The 25,738-nt window shown below is 38.1% G+C and overlaps 1 protein-coding gene across 2 annotated transcripts in view; it reads left to right on the plus strand.

Annotated features, from left to right (window-relative positions):
• The window catches only part of STAU2 (staufen double-stranded RNA binding protein 2), a 341,604-nt gene that overhangs the window by 191,733 nt on the left and 124,133 nt on the right, over window positions 1-25,738 (plus strand). The window contains exon 11 of one of the 2 annotated variants that reach the window (XM_011982002.1): window positions 19,674-22,023. In XM_011982002.1, coding sequence (XP_011837392.1) covers window positions 19,674-19,987 — 314 coding nt within the window. In that variant the 3' untranslated portion in view covers window positions 19,988-22,023. Of the gene's footprint in view, window positions 1-19,673; window positions 22,024-25,738 lie in introns of those variants that run through there. The other variant, XM_011982001.1, reaches the window with a different exon arrangement.

Here is a 25,738-nt window from a genome sequence, read left to right on the forward strand (position 1 = left end):
GCCCGGCCTCAAAGAACATCTTTGTTTCTGCCTTCATTTCGTTATGTACCCAGTAGTCATTCAGGAGCAGGTTGTTCAGTTTCCATGTAGTTGAGTGGTTTTGAGTGAGTTTCTTAATCCTGGGTTCTAGTTTGGTTGCACTGTGGTCTGAGAGACAGCTTGTTATAATTTCTGTTCTTTTGCATTTGCTGAGGAGTGCTTTACTTCCAACTATGTGGTCAATTTTGGAATAAGTGTGATGTGGTGCTGAGAAGTGTGTATATTCTGTTGATTTGGGGTGAAGAGTTCTGTAGATGTCTATTAGGTCTGTTTAGTGCAGAGCTGAGTCCAAGTCCTGGATATCCTTGTTAACTTTCTGTCTCATTGATCTGTCTAATGTGTACAGTGGGGTGTTAAAGTCTCCCATTATTATTGTGTGGGATCCTGAGTCTCTTTGTAGGTCTCTAAGGGATTGCTTTATGAATCTGGGTGCTCCTGTATTGGATGCATGTATATTTAGGATAGTTAGCTCTTCTTGTTGAATTGATCCCTTTACCTTTATGTCATGGCCTTCTTTGTCTCTTTTGGTCTTTGTTGGTTTAAAGTCTGTTTTATCAGAGACTAGGATTGCAACCCCTGCTTTTTTTTTTTTGTTTTCCGTTAGCTTGGTAGATCTTCCTCCATCCCTTTATTTTGGGCTTATGTGTGTCTCTGTATGTGAGCTGGGTCTTGACTCTTTATCCAATTTGCCAGTCTGTGTCTTTGAATTGGAGCATTTAGCCCATTTACATTTAAGGTTAATATTGTTTTGTGTGAATTTGATCCTCTCATTATGATGTTAGCTGGTTATTTTGCTCATTAGTTGATACAGTTTTTTCTAGCATTGATGGTCTTTACAATTTGGCGTGTTTTTGCCATGGCTGGTACCGGTTGTTCCTTTCCATGTTTAGTGCTTCCTTCAGGAGCTCTTATAAGGCAGGCCTGGTGGTGACAAAATCTCTCAGCATTTGTTTGTCTGTAAAGGATTTTATTTCTCCTTCACTTATGAAGCCTAGTTTGGCTGGATATGAAATGCTGGGTTGAAAAATCTTTTCTTTAAGAATGTTGAATATTGACCTCCACTCTCTTCTGGCTTGGAGAGTTTCTTCCGAGAGATGTACTGTCAGTCTGGTGGGCTTCCATTTCTGGGTAACCTGACCTTTCTCTCTGGCTGCCCTTAACATTTTTTCTTTCATTTCAACTTGGGTGGATCTGACAATTATGTGTCTTGGAGTTGCTCTTCTCAAGGAGTATCTTTGCGGTGTTCTCTGTATTTCCTGAATTTGAATGTTGGCCTGCCTTGCTAGGTTAGGGAAGTTCTCCTGGATAATATCCTGCAGAGTGTTTTCCAACTTGGTTTCATTCTCCCTGTTACTTTCAGGTATACCAATCAGACGTAGATTTGGTCTTTTCTCATAGTCCCATATTTCTTGGAGGCTTTATTCATTTCTTTTTACTCTTTTTTCTCTAAACTTCTCTTCTCACTTCATTTCATTCATTTGATCTTCAATCACTGATACCCTTTCTTCCACTTGATCAAATCAGCTACTGAAGCTCATGCATGTGTCACATAGTTCTTGTGCCATGGTTTCCAGCTCCATCAAGTCATTTAAGGTGTTCTGTACAGTGTTCATTCTAGTTAGCCATTCATCTAATCTTTTTTCAAGGTTTTTAGCTTCTTTGCAATGAGTTCAAACATCCTTCTTTACCTTGGGGAAGTTTGTTGTTACTGATCGTCTGAAGCCTTCTTCTGTCAGCTCGTCAAAGTCATTCTCTGTCCAGCTTTGTTCCATTACTGGTCAGGAGCTGCATTCCTTTGGAGGAGAAGAGACGTTCTGATTTTTAGAATTTTCAGCTTTTCTGCTCTGGTTTCTCCCCATCTTTGTGGTTTTATCTACCTTTGGTCTTTGATCATGGTGATGTACAGGCAGAGTTTTGGTGTGGATGTCCTTTCTGTTTGTTAGTTTTCCTTCCAACAGTCAGGACCCTCAGCTGCAGGTTTTTGGAGTTTGCTGGAGGTCTACTCCAGACCCTGTTTGCCTGGGTATCACCAGCAGAGTCAGCAGAATAGCAAATATTGCAGAATGGTAACTGTTGCTGCCTGATCCTTCCTCTGGAACCTTTGTCTCAGGGGGCACCCGGATGTATGAGGTGTCAGTCGGCCCTTACTGGGAGGTATTTCCCAGTTAGGCTACTCAGAGGTCAGGGACCCACTTGAGGAGGCAGTCTGTCCATTCTCAGATCTCAAACTCTGTGCTGGGAGAACCAGTACTCTCTTTAAAGCTGTGAGACAGGGACGTTTAAGTCTGCAGAAGTTTCTGCTGCCTTTTGTTTAGCTATGCCCTGCCCCAAGAGGTGGAGTCTACAGAGGCAGGCTGGCCTCCTTGAGCTGCAGTGGGCTCCACCCAGTTCAAGCTTCCTGGCTGCTTTGGTTTTTTTCAAGCCTCAGCAGTAGCGGACACTCCTCCCCCAGCCTCACTGCCACCTTGCAGTTTGATCTCAGACTGCTGTGCTAGCAGTGAGTGAGGCTCCGTGGGCATGGGACCCTCTGAGCCAGGCACAGGATATAATCTCCTGGTGAGCCGTTTGCTAAGACTTGGAAAAGCGCAGTATTAGGGTGGGAGTGTCCCGATTTTCCAGGTACTGTCTGTCACAGCTTCCCTTTGCTAGGAAAGGGAATTCCCTGACCCCTTGTGCTTCCTGGGTGAGATGATGCCCCGCCCTCCTCCGTGGGCTGCACCCACTGTCTGACAAGCCCCAGTGAGATGAATCCGGTACCTCGGTTGGAAATGCAGAAATCACCTGTCTTCCGCATCACTGACGCTGGGAGCTGCAGACTGGAGCTGTTCCTATTTGGCCATCTTGGAACCTCCAATCAAAACATTTCTTTTAAATTATCTTCTGGAACTTTTATAGTTTCATTTTTTGAAATGTTGAAGTCTTGATCTGTCTGTTATTTATACTGAAAATATGGACCCAACGTTATTCCCCACTGCATTGAGACTTCACTCTTACCATATACTAAGATTATGAACTTGGCATTATTCCAGACTTTCTATTCTCCTCTGTTCATCTAACTATTTATGTGCCAGTTTTAATCGTTGTCTTTTTTTTTTTTTTTTTTTGAGACAGGGTCTCGCTCTGTTTGCAAATCTCTTGTCAGTTGTGCAGTGGCGTGATCATAGCTCATTGCAGACTTGAACTCCTGGGCTCAAGGGATCCTCTTGCCTGAGCCTTTCAAGTAGCTAATTCTACAGGGACATGCCACCACACCCAGCTTTTTTTCTCCCCCACCCCCGCTAGAGACAAAGTCTTGCGGAGTTGTTCAGGCTTGTCTCAAACTCCTGGCCTCAAGTCGTCCTGCCTTGGCTTCCCGAAGTGTTAAGATTATAGGCATGAGCCACTGCACCCAGCTTAATCATTGAGTGTTTCTTGTGTTTTAACATGAGTCAGTTTAAAGCAATGTGTGTTTAAACAAATGTGAATAAAAATATACTTGGTCTATAATCTTCTTACACATACTACATGGAGTACAAGTAATTGAAAAGACAAAAATCTCCTTGCTCGGCAACAGAAATAAGAGGTGTGAGAGTAGTCAAAGCATCAATTATGAAGCACTAAAAGAAGCAACAGGGAGCTAACTGTATGGTTGAAAACTATTAAGGTTCAGGAAGGCAGTGTGGATAGTTTCCCTAAAACTTATTTGTATAATGTTAATGCATCATTCATTCTTTCGTTTGTTTAGAAAGTATTTATTCACTATATTGTACTCTTTTTGATACTATTGATGATTTCAGTAGTTTTTAAAGATGAAATTGCTTCTTGAAAGACGAGTCCAAATAGAAGATAAACACCACCATCCCACCCAACTCCCCACTCCCCCCATCCCAGCAAATAAGAAAAGGTGGGATGCCTGTAATCCCAGAACTTTGGGGGCTGAGGTGGGCAGATTACTTGAGGTCAGGAGTTTGAGATCAGCCTGGCCAACACGGTGAAACTCCATCTCTACTAAAAATATGAAAATTTACCAGGCATGGTGTGGCACATGCCTGTAATTCCAACTACTCAGGAGGCCTAGGCAGGAGAATTGCTTGAACCTGGGAGGTGGAGGTTGCAGTGAGCACAGTTGTACCACTACAGCCTGGGCCACAGAGTGAGTGAGACTTCATTTAAAAAAATAAAAAATAAGACACAAGTGTTATTTGAAAAAAAAATCAATTTTTAAAATCTTTGTTTTTTTTGATTTTCTTTTGAGGTGGAATTTTGCTCTTGTTGCCCAGGCTGGAGTGCAATGGTGCAATCTTGGCTCACTGCAACCTCCGCCTCACGGGTTCAAGTGATTCTCCTGCCTCAGCCTCCCGAGTAGCTGAGATTACAGACATGTGCCACCACGTCTGGCTAATTTTGTGTTTTTAGTAGAGATGGGGTTTCTCCATGTTGGTCAGGCTAGTCTCGAACTCCTGACCTGAGGTGATCTGCCCGCCTTGGCCTCTCAAAGTGCTAGGATTACAGGCCTTTTTTTTAAATCTTAAAAAGCAAAGCATATAGCACAGTATCTGGCATTGTTGGTGCTCAGTATTTGAGCAAATGAAAGAATTACATTTTCACTTTTTCCCCCCACTGTATTAATGATCTTTTGAGTAGTTTATAACATATAACAATTAGAATTCTAGGAATTTATGTATTATCCAGACCTGAGATACTCAGCGTGTTATTGTTGGACTCAATATAATAATGGTGAATAATTAGTATTTCAGCAACCTAATGGAAATAATACAGTTATTCTTAGTAGATTGCTTTGCTTTGGGTTAGAATTTTATTTGAATTCAGACCTCAAGATATTCTGAATCTCAGGTTGGCAGTCTTGGAAAAATGATTTATTATTACTTAATAAATGCAGTCTGTCTGAAAGACAGATCCTTTAAGCATGGTGTGCATAGAAGAAAAACAACATAAGGAGTCCTAAGTGTGAAAAGGTTGGAGAATGTCCAGCCTCATGTTTTATATACAGTAAAATTGAGACTCAGTTGTTTTTATAATAGGTCTAAAGACACTCTTATTTAAAGGTAGTGAAGACTTGAACTCATGTCTTCTGACTCCAGGGTCTCTGCAGTTGCCACTAGACAGCACCTTTATTTCTAGATATATCATTTGCTGATAATTAAAGGAAAAAAAGAGAATAGTGTTTTTAAGAAATTCCACTAAAATTAAGTATGCATTATTTTGAAAGAATGTTTTATATGTCATGTACCAGGATTTTTTATAAAACATTTAAGATGTTTTATTACATGGAAAATGTTCAAACTATTGTTTCAGATACCAGATTGATATTTGGGTGGATCATGTAAAAACACTAAATGGCTGAGAAACTGTGAAATGTTTAACTATTATTACATCAGTGACACAGCCATCTACATTACTTGATTTTTCTTAAGATTTAAAAACTTTGGTAATAGTCAAATGTAAAAAACACTCAACAGGCTTTTTGGGTGATGTTATTCAAGTGTGTTCTTTTATTCCAAGCTTTCTGGTTCGTGTTAAGATGATTCATAGATTATTAGAGCTGAAAGAGATTTTCAAGTTCCTTAAGACTAATTCATTTTACAGATGAAGAAAACGTGATAAGGAGAATATCTGCTGCCTCAACTGAAACCCAGTTAGCTGGGCTCTAGTCTGCTGCATTTACCAATGCACTATTGTTGTTTTTACTTTATTACATTTTGTGTTAATACAGAACATTAGACTTCTTTTTTTTGCTTTACCATTAAAAAAAATTAATTACAATAAGTTCTTTCTTAACATCATTGATAGGTTCTTAGAAACCACTACTTTAAGTGAAATGACATATAACGAATCAGTTTTACCATAGGTTGATTGATATAAACAAGAGTTAAGTTCTTATAACATATTTGTGATTAGAGAAATATCACCAAACTTCTCAGTAAAGACCCAAATTGCAGTATTAAACATTGAAATAAATAATGAGCTTACACTTACAATTAAGAAAGTTTAATAAAAACAAGATAATTGTTTACTCAATGTGAGTGACGGCAGTCATAGTGGTGGTGGGTTAAATCGAAGAATAAATGTTTGCAAAGTGAAAGTTGTAAGGAGTACTTCCTACCACCACACAATTCAAAAACAAACAATAACAAATACAGTGGGCTCACTGAACTCTTTCGTACTGCGTTGTTTATTGTTGTGCATTTGTATGATGTATTCGTCTGTTCTCGCAGTGCTATGAAGACATACCTGAGACTGAGTAATTTATACAGAAAAGAGGTTTAATTGGCTAATGGTTCTGCAGGCTGTTCAGGATTTTGCTTCTGGGACGGCCTCAGGAAGCTTACAATTGTGGCAGATGCCAAAAGGGAAGCAAGCACATATTCACATGGCCAGCAGGAGAGAGAGAGCAAGAGGTGCTACACACTTTCAAACAGGCAGATCTTGTGCAAACTCTATCAGGAGAACAGCAAGGGGGAAGTCCGCCCCCATGATTCAATCACCTCCCACCAGGCCCCTCCTCCAACACTGGGAATTCCAATTCCACATGAGATTTGGGTACAGACACAAACCAAACCCTATTATATGATTATCATGCATTTTACAGATTTTAATTTTACATTAATTTATATTCATTTAGTCATTCATTTTCTAACCCACTTATTCCAGTTCAGGATTGAGGTTGGTCAGAGCCTATTCTAGCAGCTTAGGGAGCAGAGGCAAGAACCAACTCTGGACAGGTGCCATTCCATACCAGGACACGTGTGCGTGCGTGCATGCATGCGCACGCACACACACACACACACACACACACACACACACACACACGACACTCATACTGAGACAACTTAGACCTGCCAGTGAACCTAATGTGCATATGTTTTAAATGTGGGATGAAACTGGAGGACCTGGAGAAAACCTATGCAGATATGGGCAGAACATGAGAACTCCACATAAGACAGTGACCCCAGGTGGAATTTGATTTTTTTCTCATCAATATTATAACAAAATGATGTTGAACAAAACAAAATTATTTGAGGACCCACTGAGTATATTTTCTTTTTTTTAACTTTCTTTTTTTAAGTTCAGGGGTACATGTGCAGGTTTGTTATATATGTAAACTGTGTCATGGGGGCTTGTTATGCAGATTATTTCATCAGCCAGGTATGAAGCCTAGTACCTGTTAGTCATTTTTCCTGATCCTCTACCTCTTTCCACCCTCCACCCTCTACCCTTCGATAGGCTCCAGTGTGTGTTGTTCCCCTCTATGTGTTCATGTGTTCTCATAATTTAGCTCCTATTTATAAGTGAGAACATGCAGTATTTGATTTTCTATTCCTGTGTTAGTTTGCTAAGGATAATGGCCTCCAGCTCCATCCATGTCCCTGCAAAGGATATGATCTCATTCTTTTTTGTGGCTGCATAGTATTCCATGCTGTATGGTACCACATTTTCAACAAATGGTGCTGGGAAAACTAAATATCCCAGCTATTCAAAATATACTGGCTCTGTCAGCACTCCAAGTGAAGGAAGACAAAAATTAGTCCTTTGGGAAGCCCTTCAAAACCTAAAATGTTGGATGCACATTCTACTCATCTTTACCCCAAGGGAGAAGTTGTGATCTGGAATGCTGTCTCTTGGCACTAAGCTATGTGGCACTAAGCTATGCTGACTTAGGGGGCTGCTGTGGGTAAAGTGAAATTGTTCTTAACATGTTTCAGTGTGGTCGTTCTTGGCTTTGTGCTCCTCTGGGGTACTGCAGCTTCTTAACTGGATTCTGGAATTCTCAAAAAGGTATATTGGTTTGTATGTCATTGTTAAATCAATGTATGAGTGAGGAATAAGGGCTGGGACTTCCTGTTCTACCCTCTTGTTGGTGTCACCCAAGACTTCTTTTTTATTAAACTTTTTATTTTGATGGCCAGGCATGGTAGCTCACACTTGTAATCCCAATGCTTTGAGAGGTTGAAGTGAGAGGCCAGGAGCTTAAGACCAGCCTGGGCAACATAGCAAGATCCTGTCTCTACGATAAATTAAAATATAATTAATAAAAATTTTATTTTGAGAAAATTGTAGATGCACATGCAGTTGTAAGAATTAATACAAAGAGATCCTGTGGACACTTTGCCTTGTTTATCTCTGGTAACATCTTGCAGAACTGTAGTACAATATCACAACTAAGGTGGTATTATAAATATGATACAGAACAGTCCTGTCACCATAACAGTCCCTCATGTTGCGCTGTTATAGCCATACCATCTCCCCCACCCCCAACCCTGGATTGAGTGGAAATTCTGGTCCCCATATGGTCTCCACTGACACCATAGTGAGGTGACCTTGTTCCCACTAGTTCTGATTCTCCTTTATTCTCTCCTGACACCACTCCAGCACGGAGGGGAGGGGGGATCCTATTACTGCTAGGTGGGGATAGAAGTTTAGTGTCCCTACATGATCTCCATTGACACTACTCAGTTTTTTCTGACACTACCACATCAGGGAAGTTGGGGAGACTTGTTACAGCTTTGCAAGGGTGAAAGTCCCTCTCTGCCTTTGATACATAGATAAAAGTGGGAGAACAGGTCTTTTTGTGTGTATTTGGCTGGACTAAGGTGTGTTTTGTCTAAATTTTCTTCCTTCTAGGCTGCTTCTTTCCTGGTTCTAAAAAGTGAATTTATTTTTACAAGAAAATTTAAAAATTGGATAAGTACTTAATATATATATTTTTTATTTAAAATATATAGTTTTTGAGATGGGGTTTTGCTGTGTTGCCCAGGCTGGTCTTAAACTCCTGAGCTCAAGGAGCCCTCCTGCCTTAGCCTTCCAAAGTGCTGATTGTAGGTATGAGCCACTGTACCCCGCCCAGTACTTAATGTTTATACAGTTCCAGTTAGTTGTGTTTATTAACAGTATTGTGGAATCTTCCATAAGTTTCTGAATAATATATAGACTAATTTGTAGTAAATTGTTAAATCATAATTAGATCATGTAAGGAGAATTGTAAGAAAGTGTTTTGTGGGTTAAGTTCTTTCATCCTAAGGCTGTGCTTAAGTTTTTCTTTATGTGAACCTAATATTTGAAGTTACTTTCTTCCCACAAACAGAATTGTGAAAATGGCCAAGTGCGTTATTTTTACATTTTTCCCAATGGGTGGTTTTACAATGAGAAAATCTCAATCAGTCTGTCTCTCTCGTTCTGTCATTTTTAAAGAGACAGTGTGTCCAAGCTGGAGTGCAGAGATGCCATTACAGCTCACTGCAGCCTTGAACTCCTCTGCTCAAGGGATCCTCCTGCCTCAGCCTCCTGAGTAGTTGGGACTACAGGTGCATGCCACCATGCCCAGCTAAAGTTTTAATTTTTTGTGGAGACAGCTTCTTATTGTATAGCCGAGGCTGGTTTTAAACTTGTGGCCTCAAGTGATCCTCCTGCCTTGGCCTCCCAGAGTGTTGGGATCACAGGTGTGAGCCACTGCACTGGCCTCCATCTTTCCTTTTACTATGAGAGGAGAGACTGAGGTTCATCAAGCCTAGAAAATAGGTCTGAAATGAAGAAATGAAGTTCAATATCTTGACAGTTTCTTGTCTCTATCATGGTGTTAGAATATTTCAAGAATCCAAATGCCCAGAACTTCTTAAATGTATAGATACAAGAACAGTAGTTCTTGGTTTGTTATTTGTTTTACTACTGAAAGGTAGTTATACGTGCTGACTGTAGCCAGATGCCTGGATACTGGCCCCCATACCTGCCACTTACTGGCTGTGACTTTAAGCCAGTCATATTACCTGTGTTTCAGGGCCTTTAAGTGTAAAATGGGGATATGCATAGTCCCTACTTCTTGGGGGTCATTGTGAGGATTACTAAACTAATATATGCAAAGCATTTGGAACAAGCAATAGGAATCCTGGCAGAGGAGTGTTGTGGTGCAGTGTTTGGAAGCTGTTGGGGTAGACATTTCAGTATGTGTTTCTTCCTGCTGAGAGATCAGGTCACTTGTGTCATATGTCAGACTTGTTTAATCCAATTTTTGATGTTTTTCTGTCTTAGGGAAATCATAACTAATGGAGTTTTTCTGAGAAGAAACAACCAAGGGTGATCTTTATTTTACGAGCAACATTTTAACCCCACTTAAATAAACTAAAAATTGAAGATGACTCATTATCCTCACAAGCTGCTCTCAAACATCATTTTCACAGCAACTTTTTTGTCTTACTTGGTAGAAGTAGTCACAGTGTTTCTTTATTGAAAAGCTGAGCCTTGAAAAGAATTTCTACTAAATAAGCCAACCAAGTGAAATCTTCCTTATTATTAAGATGAGTGGTGAATGTGCTTCTGGGGAATTCCTGAACTCCCCAATCACTTCCATGCACCATACTGACTCTGAGTCATATACAATGTGCACTGCCCTTGTTGTGAAGTCAACCTATTTCAAAATATTTAGCAGCCCTTGTATCACTATTAATAATGCCTGTGCCAGACTGTTCTTTGATTTGCATGACTCATTTTGGGCTCCAGAATCTTCTTGTTAAAGAAAATTTCTGGCAAAAGTGTAAATTACTACATTTGTGTAAGGTTAAAAAAAAAAAAAAAGATGATTGATGAATTTATTCACCATACCCAGGTTCATATTCTTTGTTATCACATGCTTTTCATTTTCCTGTTTTAAAGAAAAAATAGCAGCCAGTCCTGAATTTGAAAACTCACTCACACTTTTATTTGACTAAGGTACAAGCTTTCCAAAGGCATTTCCCAGTTCATTATAAATTGATCTTTAAAACATTTTTGAAGAACCTTTATTGCTGTTGTTTCTGTTCATTTTTAGTGTTTTGAGGAATATGTATTATTTACTATTTTGTATTCCTCCTCCTTCCTCTCGGAGGTATGCTGGATGCTGTATCATGACCTGGGATTCTGCCTTTTTGGGGGCAAGACTGGACTATGTGCATTTTCCCTGTGGTACTGTGTTCACCAAAAGGCAAACATCTTCCTGAAAAGTTCTTTGTCGGTAATTTTATTAATAAACATTCACCAAATTAAGAACCCTTCACATACATCATTATGTTAAATGTAGCAAAAAAAAAAAAAAAAGATCAATAAAATGCACAAATTAACAAAATCAGTGCTTCTGTTCAACTTTAAGGTTAAGAACAAGGTTAATTTCACCACTGTTCAGGTTATGCTTTTTGAGCACATTAAAATGCATCATTTTGGCCGGGTGTGGTGACTCACGCCTGTGATCCCAACACTTTGGGAGGCCAAGGCGGTTGGATCATGAGGTCAGGAGATTGAGAACATCCTGGCTAACACAGTGAAACCTCGTCTCTACTAAAAATATAAAAAACTGGCCGGGTGTGGTGGCGCACGTCTGTAGTCCCAGCTACTCAGGAGGCTGAGGCAGGAGAATAGTGTGAACCTGGGAGGCGGAGCTTGCAGTGAGCCAAGATCGCACCACTGCACTCCAGCCTGGGCAACAGAGCAAGACTCCATCTCAAAAAAAAAAAAAAAAATTCTGTTCAGTAATGACTGTTTTTTTAGTGTCTCTTTTTTGTTTCCAAGGTGATTCTGAAACTGATCTTAAGAAGAAACCTCTAACAAATTATTTACCTAGTTTTTGATTGTTTTCATTGTTTTGCTCTTAGCCAACATTTTCTCTTTTTAGTTGTCCACAAGAGTTTATTTTAAATTTTGCATTGTTGATTTTTGACTTCGTAAGTACTGTATATTTGGCTTAAAAATTAGGCAGAACTAAGGGTCTGAGGGTCTCAGCTGGAAGACCAGATTGGCAGTGAGCTGTATGTAAAAGAAGAGGTGGAGCCACATACAAATACTACCTGTTCCATTTGATCCCAACAACAGGGCAGCAGGAAGGGGGACTTCTGTAGCTCACATCAGTCTAGGAGCTAAAGATCATGCCAAGGATGCATTCCACCTGTCCCTGACCTTCAGGGACATGACCATGGTGGTCCAGTAGGCTCCCTTGGGTCACATGTACTCTTACCTAATACGTGGCCTCAGGCTACCGTGGGAGAGAACAAGGTCCCAGCTATGAGGCCCACGCTGCCATCAGGATCTCCCTTGCTTTCATGTAGCTAAAAGTCAAGCACCCAGAGCCTGGGGAGCCAGGGCCTGTGCATTAGGCAAAGGCTGTGAGCAAAGTTGTCAAGGAGCAGGCTTTGCCAGTGCCAGCCCTGCTTATCCTCAGGGCTATATCTAGGACTGGTGCTGCCGCCAGTCCTTCCTACTTTGGTGTCCCCAGCACTGCGCTGTTCCGGGATCTCTATATTGAGGGAGAGGCCCAGAGCAGCATAAAACGGTGCTTTCAAAAAAACTTTAAAAGTGTAATAATGGTAGGCTCACAAGAAGTTGTAAGAATGGTACAAAGAGGTTGCATGTACCCGTCACTCAGCTTCTTCCAGTGGCGATGTCTTATATAACTATAGTACATTTTCAAAACCAGGAAATTGTCATAATACAATGAACTAGACTACAGACCTTACTTGGAGCCTACCAGTTCTCATATAAATGATTTTTAAAAATCACTAAAGACGGATAATCATGCTGTTGTTCATACTTTTCTCACATTAACAGTTTTGAACCAGAAGCCCCTGCTTCTAGTGCTTAAGAATTTTTAATTATAATTTTTTATTGTGAAAACCTCACTGTAGCAAAGTGAACCTGAGTATTATTGGATAGTCAGGTATTTATAAACAAATTTATAGTCCAACATTATTGAGGCATAAATTCAAGCTGGCAATGGAAACAAAGATTTTTTTTTCAAAGCTTTGCTGTGAAAAATGAAAAGAAATTATTTTATTGTGAAATAGCTATGCCTATTCCAAGGACTTTGAGAGAAACTAGGAGTTCCAGTGGAGTGGCATTAACCATTTGGATCAGTGGCATTATCTTTCTTGCTGCATTGGCTTGCCGTGTTTTAATACCTCTGATACCACTTGCTACTCATAAACATTTATCTTCTTCAGCATCTCTGAAAGAGTTACGACATCAGTGATCATTGAAAGGCAAGGTTCTCGAGTTCGCTTATAAAACCTTTTAAGAGTTCTCCAATTCAGAACTCCCTCTTCAGCTCTTCCGTAAGAACTGGAGCTCCATAAAGATGCTCCAGGAAGATTTGTATGCCAGAGGATTCACATACCCATCTGAAAGAAGCACAGATCTACTGAGCAAAAACTTGTCAAGTGGGCATTTCTTATAAGATATCACAGTCCCTGGCAACTTTAGACCTTTAAAATCATGTATAAACTCCATATACTTCAGTGAGATTTTGGTGAGCTTATCTCTGGAACATCTAGGGACAACCATCATGACATGGGTCATCCTTGGAGCCAATCTGGGCAAACCCCAGGCATTTACTTACTGGATTAAGCCTTAGGGGTTTGGAGCTGGTGGGATGTTGCATTTAGTTTCCTACCTGTTCTTTTAGGAGGCTATTTAATGTAATGGTTAAGTATTCAAACTCTAGAGTCAGACTACCTGGAGTCAAATTCTAGCATTGCTGCTTATTATCTGTATGACCTTGGTAGAGTTTCATATCTTCTCCATGCTTCAGTATTTTTCATCTCTAAGGAAAATAATCATGCCCATTTCATATGGTTGTTATGGGAATTAAATGAGAAGTAAGGTACTAGAACAGTGCCCATGTTGTATCTGCGTTGTAGCTGTGTGCTGTGGTTATAGACTGTACCAAGATGGGAGCATCAAAGGCAAAATCAGGGACAAAAGATAGATAATGGCAGAATGGGTTCAGGACCTCTCCAGATAAAGGGTGAATGAGTATAATGGATGTTACAAGCCTGAGCGAGGGAAGTGTAGTGGTTGAAGTCCATGAGCAAAATTGAGGTCAGAGAAGGCACAGACCTAAAGTAGTTACAAGAGAAAAAGTTTATCCTGAGCAGTAACCAAACAAAAATAAATTAACAATGAATTACTGTAGAGTGGCAGTGATTATTTAGAGTAACTGAAACCTGTCCTGGGAGAAGTGTGGGAAAACAATCACATCCTACTAATAGAAGTATGAATTGGGGTAGTTTTTTGGGAGAAACCTAATTGGCAAAATAAATTTAAGGTCCTTAAATATGCATACCCTAAATTACTCTTTGGTTCTACTTTTAGATCTTTATACTATTGTAAAGCAACTTAAATTTACAACAGGAAGATCCTAAGTGAATTATGACCCATCCAAATACTGTTACTGATGTTCAAGTTAAAAGTCATTCAGTTCTTGACCACATAAATCTATGTCTTTATGCTGTTTCTATGACTAGTCTGTTAGTTGAACAGAAACTAGTCTTTCAACTAGTAGAAAGACTAGTTGTAGAAAGTAATCTTTATATGTGAAGAAAAGTCGACTCAGGCTTTACTGTAGAATAAGAGAGCCTGAACTCCACGTTCTTATGCTGTGAGGTAATGCCTCTCTAGAGTGTGGAGAGCATTTTTGTTGCTTTATAATATTGCTATTGGCAAACCCATTAGTCCTGTATAATAACAATACTGAAGTAATGCTGTTAAGTTTCTTGATTTTTAAAAATTGAGTATAGAAGTTAGAGTTGTAACATTTAAGTTATTCTTTAAAATATATATAATGTTTATGCAGATAGTAAAAAACAAAAATCAGTAATATGACACTCCATTTATCAAATTGGCAAATTTTATTTACAACTTTATTGAGGTATAATTGAAGTATAATAAACTGCACATAATGTCTACAGTTTAATCAGTCTTGACATTTTCATCTCCCCAAAAGATTTCTCATGCCCTTTTGCAATCTGTCACTCCCACGAGCTCTACTCCCCAGACAATCACTGACCTGCTTTCTGTTACTGTTGATAAATGGCAAATTTTTTTTTTTTTTTTTTTTTTTTTTTTTTTTTGAGGCGGAGTTGCCTGGCCTGGAGTGCAGTGGTGCGATCTTGGTTCACTGCAACCTCCACCTCCTGACTTCAAGCGATTCTCCAGCCTAAGCCTCCAAAGTAGCTGGAATTACAGGCGCCCGCAACTATGTCCAGCTAATTTTTTGTATTTTTAGTAGAGACAGGGTTTCACCATGTTGACCAGGCTGGTCTCAAACTCCTGACCTTGTGATTCGCCAGCTTTGGCCTCCCAAAGTGCTGGGATTACAGGCATGAACCACAGTGCCCTGCCTTAAGATTTTTTAATAGTAATTTCCAATATCAAAATAGGAAACAAGGTACTTTCATGTGTCTCTGTGGGAGTCTGATATTGGTACAACTTCTTTGGAGGGCAATTTGTTAGTGTCAAAAACCCTAAAATATCCTTTCAGCTAGCAATTCCGCTTCTAACTTGAGGAAATAAATTTTCATGTGAATAAGAATTGAGTTATAAGAATGTTCATCACTGTGTTTATAATTGCAAAAAACTGGAGATAAATTAGATGTCCAATGATATGGAATTGTTTAAAGAAACAGTTCCCTGTAATCCCAGCACTTTGGGAGGTAGAGGCAGGCAGATCACGAGGTCAGGAGATCAAGACCATCCTGGCTAACACAGTGAAACCCTGTCTCTACTAAAAATACAAAAAATTAGCCGGCGTGGTTCAGGCGCCTGTAGTCCCAGCTACTCAGGAGGCTGAGGCAGGAGAATGGCCTGAACCCGGGAGGCGGAGCTTGCAGTGAGCCAGGATCGCGCCACTGCACTCCAGCCTGGGCGACAGAGGGAGACTCCGTCTCAAAAAACAAACAAACAAACAAACAAAATAACAGAAACAGTTCATATAATGAAATTTTATACTTTTAGTATTAGCAGTAGAAATACATTGTTTTATAAACAATGACAGGATCATACGGTATTCCTATGTATTTAAGTTGTTTTTTCAAGTAAACAACAGCTAAAAAGTGCATAGATAAAACAGGATTAAAAACATATTTTTAAAGCAAAATGTTGAAATTAATGTCCTCTGGCTGATGAGATTTATCTTAATTTTTTCCTGTGCGTAATGTTTTCTTGTAAAAAAATACTGAAATTTTTTCCCCATTATAAAAAAACTAACACATGTTAATGTAGAGAATTTGAAAGCTAACATAAAGGAATAAAGAAAATACATAAAATAGAATTGATATACAGTCATCCCTTGATATCCATGAAGACCTTGATATCCATGAAGAATTGGTTTCAGGACACCTTATAGATACCCAAATCCACAGATGCTCAAGTTCCTGATAGAAAATGGCATCATATTTGCATATAACCTATGCACATATTCCAGTATACTTTAAATCTTCTCTAGAGTATACAACATCAAATATGATGTAAATGCTATGTAAATAGTTATTATATTGTATTAGTTTTTGAATTTGTATTGTTTTTTATTGTTGCATTGTTATTTTTTATTGTGTGTGGGGTTTTCTGTTGCTGTTTTTGTTGTTGTTATTGTTTCTCTTTGCAAATATTTTCTATTCACAGTTGGTTGAATCCAGGGATATGGGACTTATGCATGCAGAGGGCTGTCTGTATTATTTTAAGCTATTTAAAGGTTTTTTAAAAAAACTTACAAAACTCTTTTATACTTAATGGCATCAGGATAAAGTTCCCTGTACCTTGGCCCCTGCGTGCCCCCACCTGCATTTGCAATTCTGACTCTCTGTATGCTCTTGTGATAAGGCATGGCCTGAGGTTTCCTAGAACACGAACTCTCCAGGTCTCTGCCCTTGCTCCTGCTGGCCATCTGTTATCAGTGCTCTTCCTCCTTGGCTGTATTCTCCTCATCCTTTGAAATTCACTGTCATCATCATCTCCAGCAAGCCTCCCCTGAGCTTTTGGCACTTCTCCTTTCCCATTCCCACTGCTCTCTCCACCCATCTCTAGTGAGACCCCTATCACATTGTATTATCCATTTTCATTCCGCCCCTGATAGACTGAGCTTGACTTGAGGTCTGGACAGTATTGGTTGGTAGGATGCCTGAAGCTTAGAGCAGTTGGAGCTCAACTAAGAGGGTATGTGCATGTGTGTAATCGAACGATAGAAATAAAGATGTGTTGGAATCAGACAGCCTGGAGTATTGGATATATCTGTGTGACTGGAGCATGGGATCTTCATGAAATATTTAGTAGACAAAGATAGAGAGGTAAGTAGGAGAGAGATTATTAAGGGCTTCCTAGGTTATCCTAAGGAGTTTGGGTTCTCTAGTGTAACTGATAAACTGGTGAAAGACCTTTAAGTAAGAGAATGTTCTAGCCTTGGCAAGATGGTAGAATAGGAGGTCTTGGAACACAGCAATTCAATAATAATTTATAGACAGATTTTCTTTATGAGAAATCCAGAAACCAGTTAAGAGGCTCCTATATGCCAGGTGAGCATGAAACCAGCCAGATCTTAATTAGCAGGGAAATTCAAGATACCCTCATGCCATAATCCCTACCCACAGTGCAGTGCCATACAATCAAGACCACTACCCCCCACCCCCAGCTCCCAGCTTCTTTCTGCCTGGAAGGGGAAAGATGTATACTATGCATCCAATGCCTTAGCTTTTCTGGGGCTACCCAGAAGACTGGCTTCTGTCTGGCAAGTCTCAGAGTGCTGACAGGACATGGCATATTTTAGCAACCCCGGGGCCAATGAAGACAGAGATGGCTGGTGGTGGTGGTCACTATCCCCTGCTCAGCCCAGCACAAAGCTAATAGTTGAAAAGCTCCAGCTTTCAACTTTTTCCTGGAGAGTCAAAGAGGTGTGCCATGTATCCAATGACCCAACTTATCTGGGAGTTGCCTGAAGAATTGGCTTCAGTCTTGCTTGTCTCAGAGCTCTTATGGAACTGAGACAAGCAAGGGACTGATGCTTGGGGACTGCCAAGAACAAAGAAAGTGGATTACACTAGCATAAAAGTTTGAGAGGCCTCCAGAATCTCTGTCCAGGCTGATTGGTTAGGATCTTCTCCAGTATGAGGCCAGTTTATGAATCCTAGGGGAAGTGGTTGTCTTATGTAGTGTGCAGACACAAACACAGAGAATCATGGAAAAGTGAAGAAACAGGAAAACATTTTCTAAATAAAGGAATGAGATAGATCTCAAGAAACTGACCCTAGTGAAATGGAGATACGTGATTTACCTGACAGAGAATTCAGAGTAATCCTTATAAACATTCCCGCTGAGGTCTGGTGAACAATGCATGAAAAAAAGTGAGAATTTCAACAAAAAGAAAACTTTTAAAGGTACCAAGCAGAAAGCATGGAGCTAAAAAATACAATAAATTGAAAAACTTACCAGAGGGATCCAATAGCAGACAATGTCAAGCAGAAGAAAAGGTCATCAATCTCAAAGACAGGTCACTGGAAATGACTCAGTCAGAGGAGAGTCGGGCTAGCCTCCAGCATTTCCCAAAGGGTTAGCTGTTTTATTCATGCTATGTCAAAGGCTTGGACATAAAGTAAACTTGGAATCCTGGGTTAAACCAAGTTGAATAGATTTTTGTTCTTTGAGGTTTCTGATTCTTCACTATGCTAATGTGTATTTTTAATTTCGCAAAAGGCATTTGTATTATGTAATTTGCATTATTTTCAATTTTTATTTATCATGGAACCATTTTCTTTGGGGACTATGTTATAGAACACATTTTGGGAAATGGACACTAAGAATACTAGCAGCAGAGAAACACTGAAAGCTTGAATCAGAAGGTTAGCATCAGGAGAGGAAGGGGCAAGAACAGGGAATTAAGTTGTGTCTCTCAGAGCACATCTCTGTGAGTGGTTCCTTACCAACAATTTAAAAAGATAATATCATTTGAAAATTATTGATATCTGATCAAAAGACATTAGAATAAGCAGGTTGAAATGTGGTTTGAAACTTCTCTGAGACAAATGATAGTCAAAGGAAAGTGCTTCTCTAGTATGATTTGAGCTCCATCAGCTGATGACACAGCCCCCACTCCTCTTGATGGACAGAGGACAGAACCTGTCCATGGCCTGGCTTGAATTAATGCACTAGATAATCCCTACAATGGTCAAATTCTTGAGATGTTTGAGCAACATGATAACTACTTGCTTGTGAGTAAATCAAAGATGGTTGCCAGGAGTCTAGGTCGGGTCATGAGCAGCCACATGGTGGTATGAGCAAAGCAAGTTAGAGACAGTGCTAGTTTTGAGATGATACCCATTTGCTTTTTTATGTGTTTGTGAGTTAGAGTTGTCTGTGGGACATCCTTGTGGAGGTGAGAGGACCACTGGGCTGTTGAATACATGCATTTGTACCTCCAAAGAAATTTGGTCTGATTAAGCCTTTATTTTACCTGATGTGCCTCAATTGCTCTATGTGTTGGGGTTTCATGCCTCTTTTATGAGATATAAAATATTAAAATGCAGGGTGAAGACACCGCACATACCCAATTTTCTCCCCCAGTGTACTTCCACACATCAGTTTCCCTTGTCCCTTTATAGCTTCCCTACTACACACAAGTCCCATTGAAACCACTTTTTTTGGATTTTTTAAACTTCTAATTTTAGGAAAATTGAAACAGACATTATTCACCTTTTAATAGAAACTGCAGTTGCCTCTACAGTATGACAAAGATACTTGATTGCCAGTATTTCTCATTTCTTTGTTACTACACCAAGTAAAGCCATTGAGTTAATACTATAATGTGTTTTTATTTTAATTAAGTGTAATAACAGTGTTCTTCATTTTATTTATAGCTCCAAAAGGAATTCTTCATTTGTCTCCTGATGTTTATCAAGAGATGGAAGCCAGCCGCCACAAAGTAATCTCTGGCACTACTCTAGGCTATTTGTCACCCAAAGATATGAACCAACCTTCAAGCTCTTTCTTCAGTATATCTCCCACATCGAATAGTTCAGCTACAATTGCCAGGGAACTCCTTATGAATGGAACATCTTCTACAGCTGAAGCCATAGGTTTAAAAGGAAGTTCTCCTACTCCCCCTTGTTCTCCAGTACAACCTTCAAAACAACTGGAATATTTAGCAAGGATTCAAGGCTTTCAGGTATGAATTAAAAGCAAAAACAAAAAAAACAGAACAATTCGTTAGCCTCAGATCCTTCATCTCTATCCATCACAAGGCTCATTCTTGCCTGCTAGTATGGCCTACATGCCACTTACATTTTAAGTTATTTAGGAACACAAAGGACAGACAAAAAAAGAGCCATATGCACATGCCTCATTTTCTCTTATTTTTGATCTGTCTAGTAATTCTTTTGCTGCCTGTCCCTTCGCCATTTTCCTTCTTCTTTTTCTTTTTCTTTTTCTTTTTTAAGCATTTTTCATACTCTTCACTGTCTTCCACTTGGTCTTGATTAGATGCATCTATCTCTTCACTCTGTCTTCCACAAACAAAAATTCTGCCTTCAGACATTTGGTGTTAGTATTTCACACTCAGTTCTCCCTTTTTTTACATAAGGATTGAATTTCTTTTTATGATGATTTTACCTTTATTGTAGTTTTGAATTTTGCATTCTGTTGCTAGTATTGATTCAGGTACACCATTAAGATACAACATTCTAGAAGTCTGTTACCTTAGGAGTTAATTAAACATGGTATTTGAAGAATAATGAAATGCTTTATAGTTGTTTGAGGCATAACAATGTGTATTTGTTTTACTGGATCATGTTTTGAACTGACTAGGGAGGGTAGCATCTGCCTCAGATGGTACCAACAATTCTGTTTCACTGGGTAGTCTAAAACTAGCTTATAGTTTAACTTAACTTGTGTATGTGACTTTAGGGATGGAAACTTGTTTTCCCCTATTTATTCTTTGTTTCCTTTTGGAAAAAACCCCACAAAAATCAGCACTCCTTTATGGATACATCGGAACTTTTAAAAGAATTGTTAACTCTAGGAAAGGGAAATATCTGTCTTGATTTCTTAGTTGCCTTGAAAATCATGTACTGAACTGTAACCGCTAACTTGACTGGATGAACTACAGCTTGTGTGTAGAGAGAGTATTGCTTTCTCAGATTTCACTGTTTTCATCTCCTTTTCCATCTTAGTCTTTATTCCTTAAGACCAAAAACTGTAATATCCTTTAGAAATGCTCTAGAAGATCTGTATTGTGTAGAATGATCATGTATTTATAAAAATTTTACAAGTCTAGATTATAAAATGAAAAAGAAGGTCATGTGTTTTGGGGGGTATTTTGCATGTTTGGATTTTTTTTTCCCTTCACCGAACCCTTCTGATTCTTTCAAACTATTGCCAGGTAGTTGTTAGTGTTTTTAATTGGACTCTTAATATGAACTTAAAGAAGCTGTTACCAGTTATTGGCTCTGTCATCTGAAATTTTAACCACTTAATTTAAAGTTATAATTTTAGAATTTGTTTTTGTTGTTTTACCTTGAGAAACACAATAAATCACTGTTAAAAAAAGATCTCGATTTATATAAAGTACTGGAAAAAAGCTAAGTAATTTTTAGTTCTGTCTATAATCTGCATAGGATGAATTAGAAATAAATTGTGATGAAAAGAAATTCACTGCTTATTTATGAATCTAGTCATTTAGAAATGTCTGAGAGTAACACTGCATTCTTATAGAAACAAAGCACAAATTGCATTCAAGCTCTGAATTGATTTTTTGCTTGGAGCTATTGTTACAGTAGATGTAATTTTGCTACCGGAACATCTTAATTTTTTAAATTTGTTTTTATTTCTAAGCTCTTGGCAATGAGAGTAATTATAATTTTAACATATCTTCACTGTAGTCAACACGTAGAGTCTGCTTCCCTCATTATTGCATTGCTTAAGCCTTTTTAAAAAGCTTATGCTGACAAAATACACTCTTTTTGGTGGACACGTTATACGTTTCCAAATCTGTGTATTGTGATTTTTACATACTAATGAATATAAACAGGTGATTTTAAAATATTACTGTGCTTCCTTGGTTGAATGAGCTGGTATTGATGTAAAATACTGTGTCACTGATGGACCACTACCTGCAGCTAAGCAGTGAGCAGAATCTCTGGGAAATGGCTTAGTCCGGCCACATGCGTAGCCCTTCTTCATAATGTCGCAGCAGAAGGTTCTTTGTGGTTACCCTCTCAGGTATATTTACCTGGTAGAAAAACATGTAGATTGTTTCTGTTACTTAAATGTTTTAATGGGACTGCAGATTAGAAATTGTAGGACCAGCTTGTTACAGATTATGTGCTATTCTCTTACTTTTATTTCGGAAACTTAAACACAATAAATTCTTTTTCTGTGTTTCTAGGTTAGAACTTTTTTATTTTATTGCAAACTGAATAGATACTATTGCTTATTGAATATTGTGTAAACCCTTCTTTGGCTGTCCTTGCCCATTCCAATTTGATTTAAGCCTACTAGAGTCATTGTATGTGACAGCTATATTGTATTACAAAGTAAAAATATGTGAGTGTTTTGAAAACAAAGTTGTTTTAACTTTTAATTTTGTTTCATCACCCAGTCTTTAATTTGAATTTATAAATTACAGAAAGCTACTTTGATCAACTGAATGTAGGTATCCAAGCTCAAATTCTTTTAAACCTACAAAATAGGTAAAATTATTATACAATTAAAGTTATTAATAAAACTGATTTAAGAGAGCAGAATGTGACTGAACACTTGCACATTCTCAGCAGTTCTTTTATTCTTGTTTGGTCTCACCTGAAGTTTTTATCGTATTTTAGAATCGAACCTTTTGGATCTCTGTCAGAAATGAATGTTTATTTCTTTCAAATATTATCAAGTATTAATACATTTTGTTTATATTCTTTTAAATGTTTTATTCAATAGTTCTGTGAACTTCAGACTTTGTTGTTCAGCCTAATCGTATGCTTCTGTAACTTCTACACATTTTATAAGAACTCATTCAAAATTGTAGTCCTACATAGTGTTTCAGGGTTCCTTGTTGTGTACTCTTTTATTACAATGGCAAAATGTTTCAAAATCATTCAGCTTTTTAAAAAAACTTACTATGCAAAAGACACTCTTGAAATGCTCTGCATTTGAACTGAAGTGAAAGAATTTGTTTCATGTTGTACTTTGCATTATTCTACGTTTTCACATCTTTAATATGCTTTTCTATGCTAATTATATTAGATATAAGTGGTTTCTTTGTTTAAACTAGTCATTAAAAATTAGGTTGAAAATGAAAGTGGATTATTTTAGTAAATCATCCCTTCTAGATGGATTTCATTTCAGTTTGCTATTCTGTGCCTCTTCTGTGAGCATCATCCACTGAAACAGTGTTGTTTGTGAAACCTTCCGAGTATAGTATAACAAACTAGGTTTTTTTTCCTCACATAAATAATATAAAGAAACACTTAGTTGGTGTTTTAGTTAAACTATAATTAGTTTATTGTCCAAAATCAAGGAGTGTTTTATGGAGGGGCATTTCATTATTGTATTATAATCATGCCGTTTCCAGCAAGATGAGACTGTCCAGTTAAATTAAAATTTTCCTTTTCAAATATAATTCACAGTTAATACATTTCAACTGATATGCCTCCTTTTGTGGAGTTCAATATGATAATAGCAGGTTTTTGTAGCCACAGGCTTCTTTTAATTATTTATTTTTTAACAATATGACTTTAGTATAGATTACATTGGGATGGGGCTGGTGGAAGTCAAGGGGGTGGTGGCTGGTCTCCCTGAGAATCAACCTTTCTCCTATTTATTCTTATCTCTCCTATACCTCATGTTTTCCAATCCGTATAGTTATCATCAAGGTGGCTATTTGCAGCAGCTTTTTTTTTTTTAGAATAAGGTATTCGTTTTTGTTAAGAAATCAATACAAGTACAACTTTGTAAATTTCTCTTAGGATAATATGGAGAAAGAAATAATGCATGTACATACACACCCACACTTAGGAATATAGTTGTCTCTTGGTATCTACAGGAAGGATTGGTTCTAGGACCCCCAAAGATACCAAAGTTCATGGACGGTCAAGTCCCTTATATAAAATGTTGTAGTATTTACATATAAACTACACACATCCTCCGTTATACTTTAAATCATGTCTAGATGCCTTATAATACCTAATATAATGTAAATGCTATATAAATAATTGTTATACTGTATTGCTTTTTTGTGTTATTTTTAAATTCTTTTTTAATATTTTTGATATTTGGATGCATAGCCCATGGATATGGAGGGCCCAACTGTGTGTTTTCCCTCATTTTTAATTTGTCATTGAAACATAACTTACTGTGTTGCCTCTGAGACCAAATGTTCATGTAGGCTATTAAACAAATGTATAAAAGCGTAAGAAATTACTTAGACTACAATGAGCAAAACACATTTGTGGATTTGGTCAGCAGATGCTGCTCTGATTTGCCATTAAAATCTTAAAAATTCTTAGAAAGCTCTCTTAAATTTGACCTCTGCTACCTTCCAAGGACCCTGGAGAGATCTAAGTATGTGTTAGAAGTCTCCTGAAGGCTTGGTCTTCCTTTAGTGACATTAACACTCAGGTTTGTTCTTCCAGTGGGCAGCCCCAGTTTATGCAAAGCGACCTGTTTTATCTGGAATCTTTAGACTTTGATACGCAGGCCAAAGTCCAAGGGATATGCAAACATAACACACACCTGAACTTCCATAAAAACCAGCAGAATTTTAGATCAACTCATTTTACTGAAATTTTAAACCCTGTAAAAAAAAAAAAAAAATACTACGTTTGAATAAGGAAATCCTGGTGCATATAAAAACCACAATGAGTCACAGTAATACAGGTAAGAATCAAGCAGGCCTTGAGCAAAACAGTCCATTATTACTGCATAAACTATTCGGGTCTAACCACCCACCCTATATCGCTGTGATACTCATTTGGAGACTTTATGCACCAGTGCATATGTAGTAAGACACACAAGATACTTCAACAAAGTATAAGTAATATACAAACACAGTAAGAGCTGTTCCAACCAAAGAAACTTTAATACAGAGCTGAAATGAGCCATCATGATGCAGAAAAAGATGATTATCATTTTGTGTCCTTCCCAAGTAGAACTGATAACCTTTTCTGTTTGTGTCAGAAGAGATTTCAACTCAACATGAAAATTCTACTACTTGGAATTATTTGAAAAATCAAGTATTTGAAGGAAGAAATTATTTTTCATATAAAGATGTATTACATTTCCTTTTGCTACAAAAGATTGGCAATGATGTGATTTTTCATTTAATGACATATAATTAATTATAGTACTCTTCAGGTGGATGGCAGCTATATACCTATACTCATTCCAAGTCATGTTGAAGTGACTCCAGCATTTCCCTTTCTCCAGAATCCAGCTATATCTAAGGAGATTTTTTATTTTCCCACAAATGGCAGTGGCTGAAATTTCATATGTATTGTTCTTTTCTCACCCAAGGCAACTCTTAAGAAAGAACAGTATGTGGAATGCTGCATGTAAAAGATTTTATATACTCAAAAAAATTGCTCTGACATAACAGGGGCCTGCATTTAGGGGATATATGGATAAACTAGGGAGGAAACTGACAGTTATTGATGGACTCACATATCAGATAGTGAAGTAGGCATTACATATATTATTTCAGAATACCTGGTATGTTTTTGCCTACAAATCTTTATTTTATTTTGAAAAAAGCTATTGTGTAATGTTTGAAGACTAGTCCCTGTAAGTAGGACTAATGTGTGGTGGTGGCCCATAGTCTTCTGGATATTGGTTTGTTTTTGTCATAGATTTCATTAATAAATTTATTTCTGCCCTCAACTATATATACAACTGAGTAAGCCATTTAAGAATTCTGACTCCTTGACTGGGCATGGTGGCT

Source organism: Mandrillus leucophaeus, unplaced genomic scaffold (genome assembly GCF_000951045.1).
Source record: "Mandrillus leucophaeus isolate KB7577 unplaced genomic scaffold, Mleu.le_1.0 Scaffold233, whole genome shotgun sequence".
NCBI classification, from domain to species: domain Eukaryota; kingdom Metazoa; phylum Chordata; class Mammalia; order Primates; family Cercopithecidae; genus Mandrillus; species Mandrillus leucophaeus.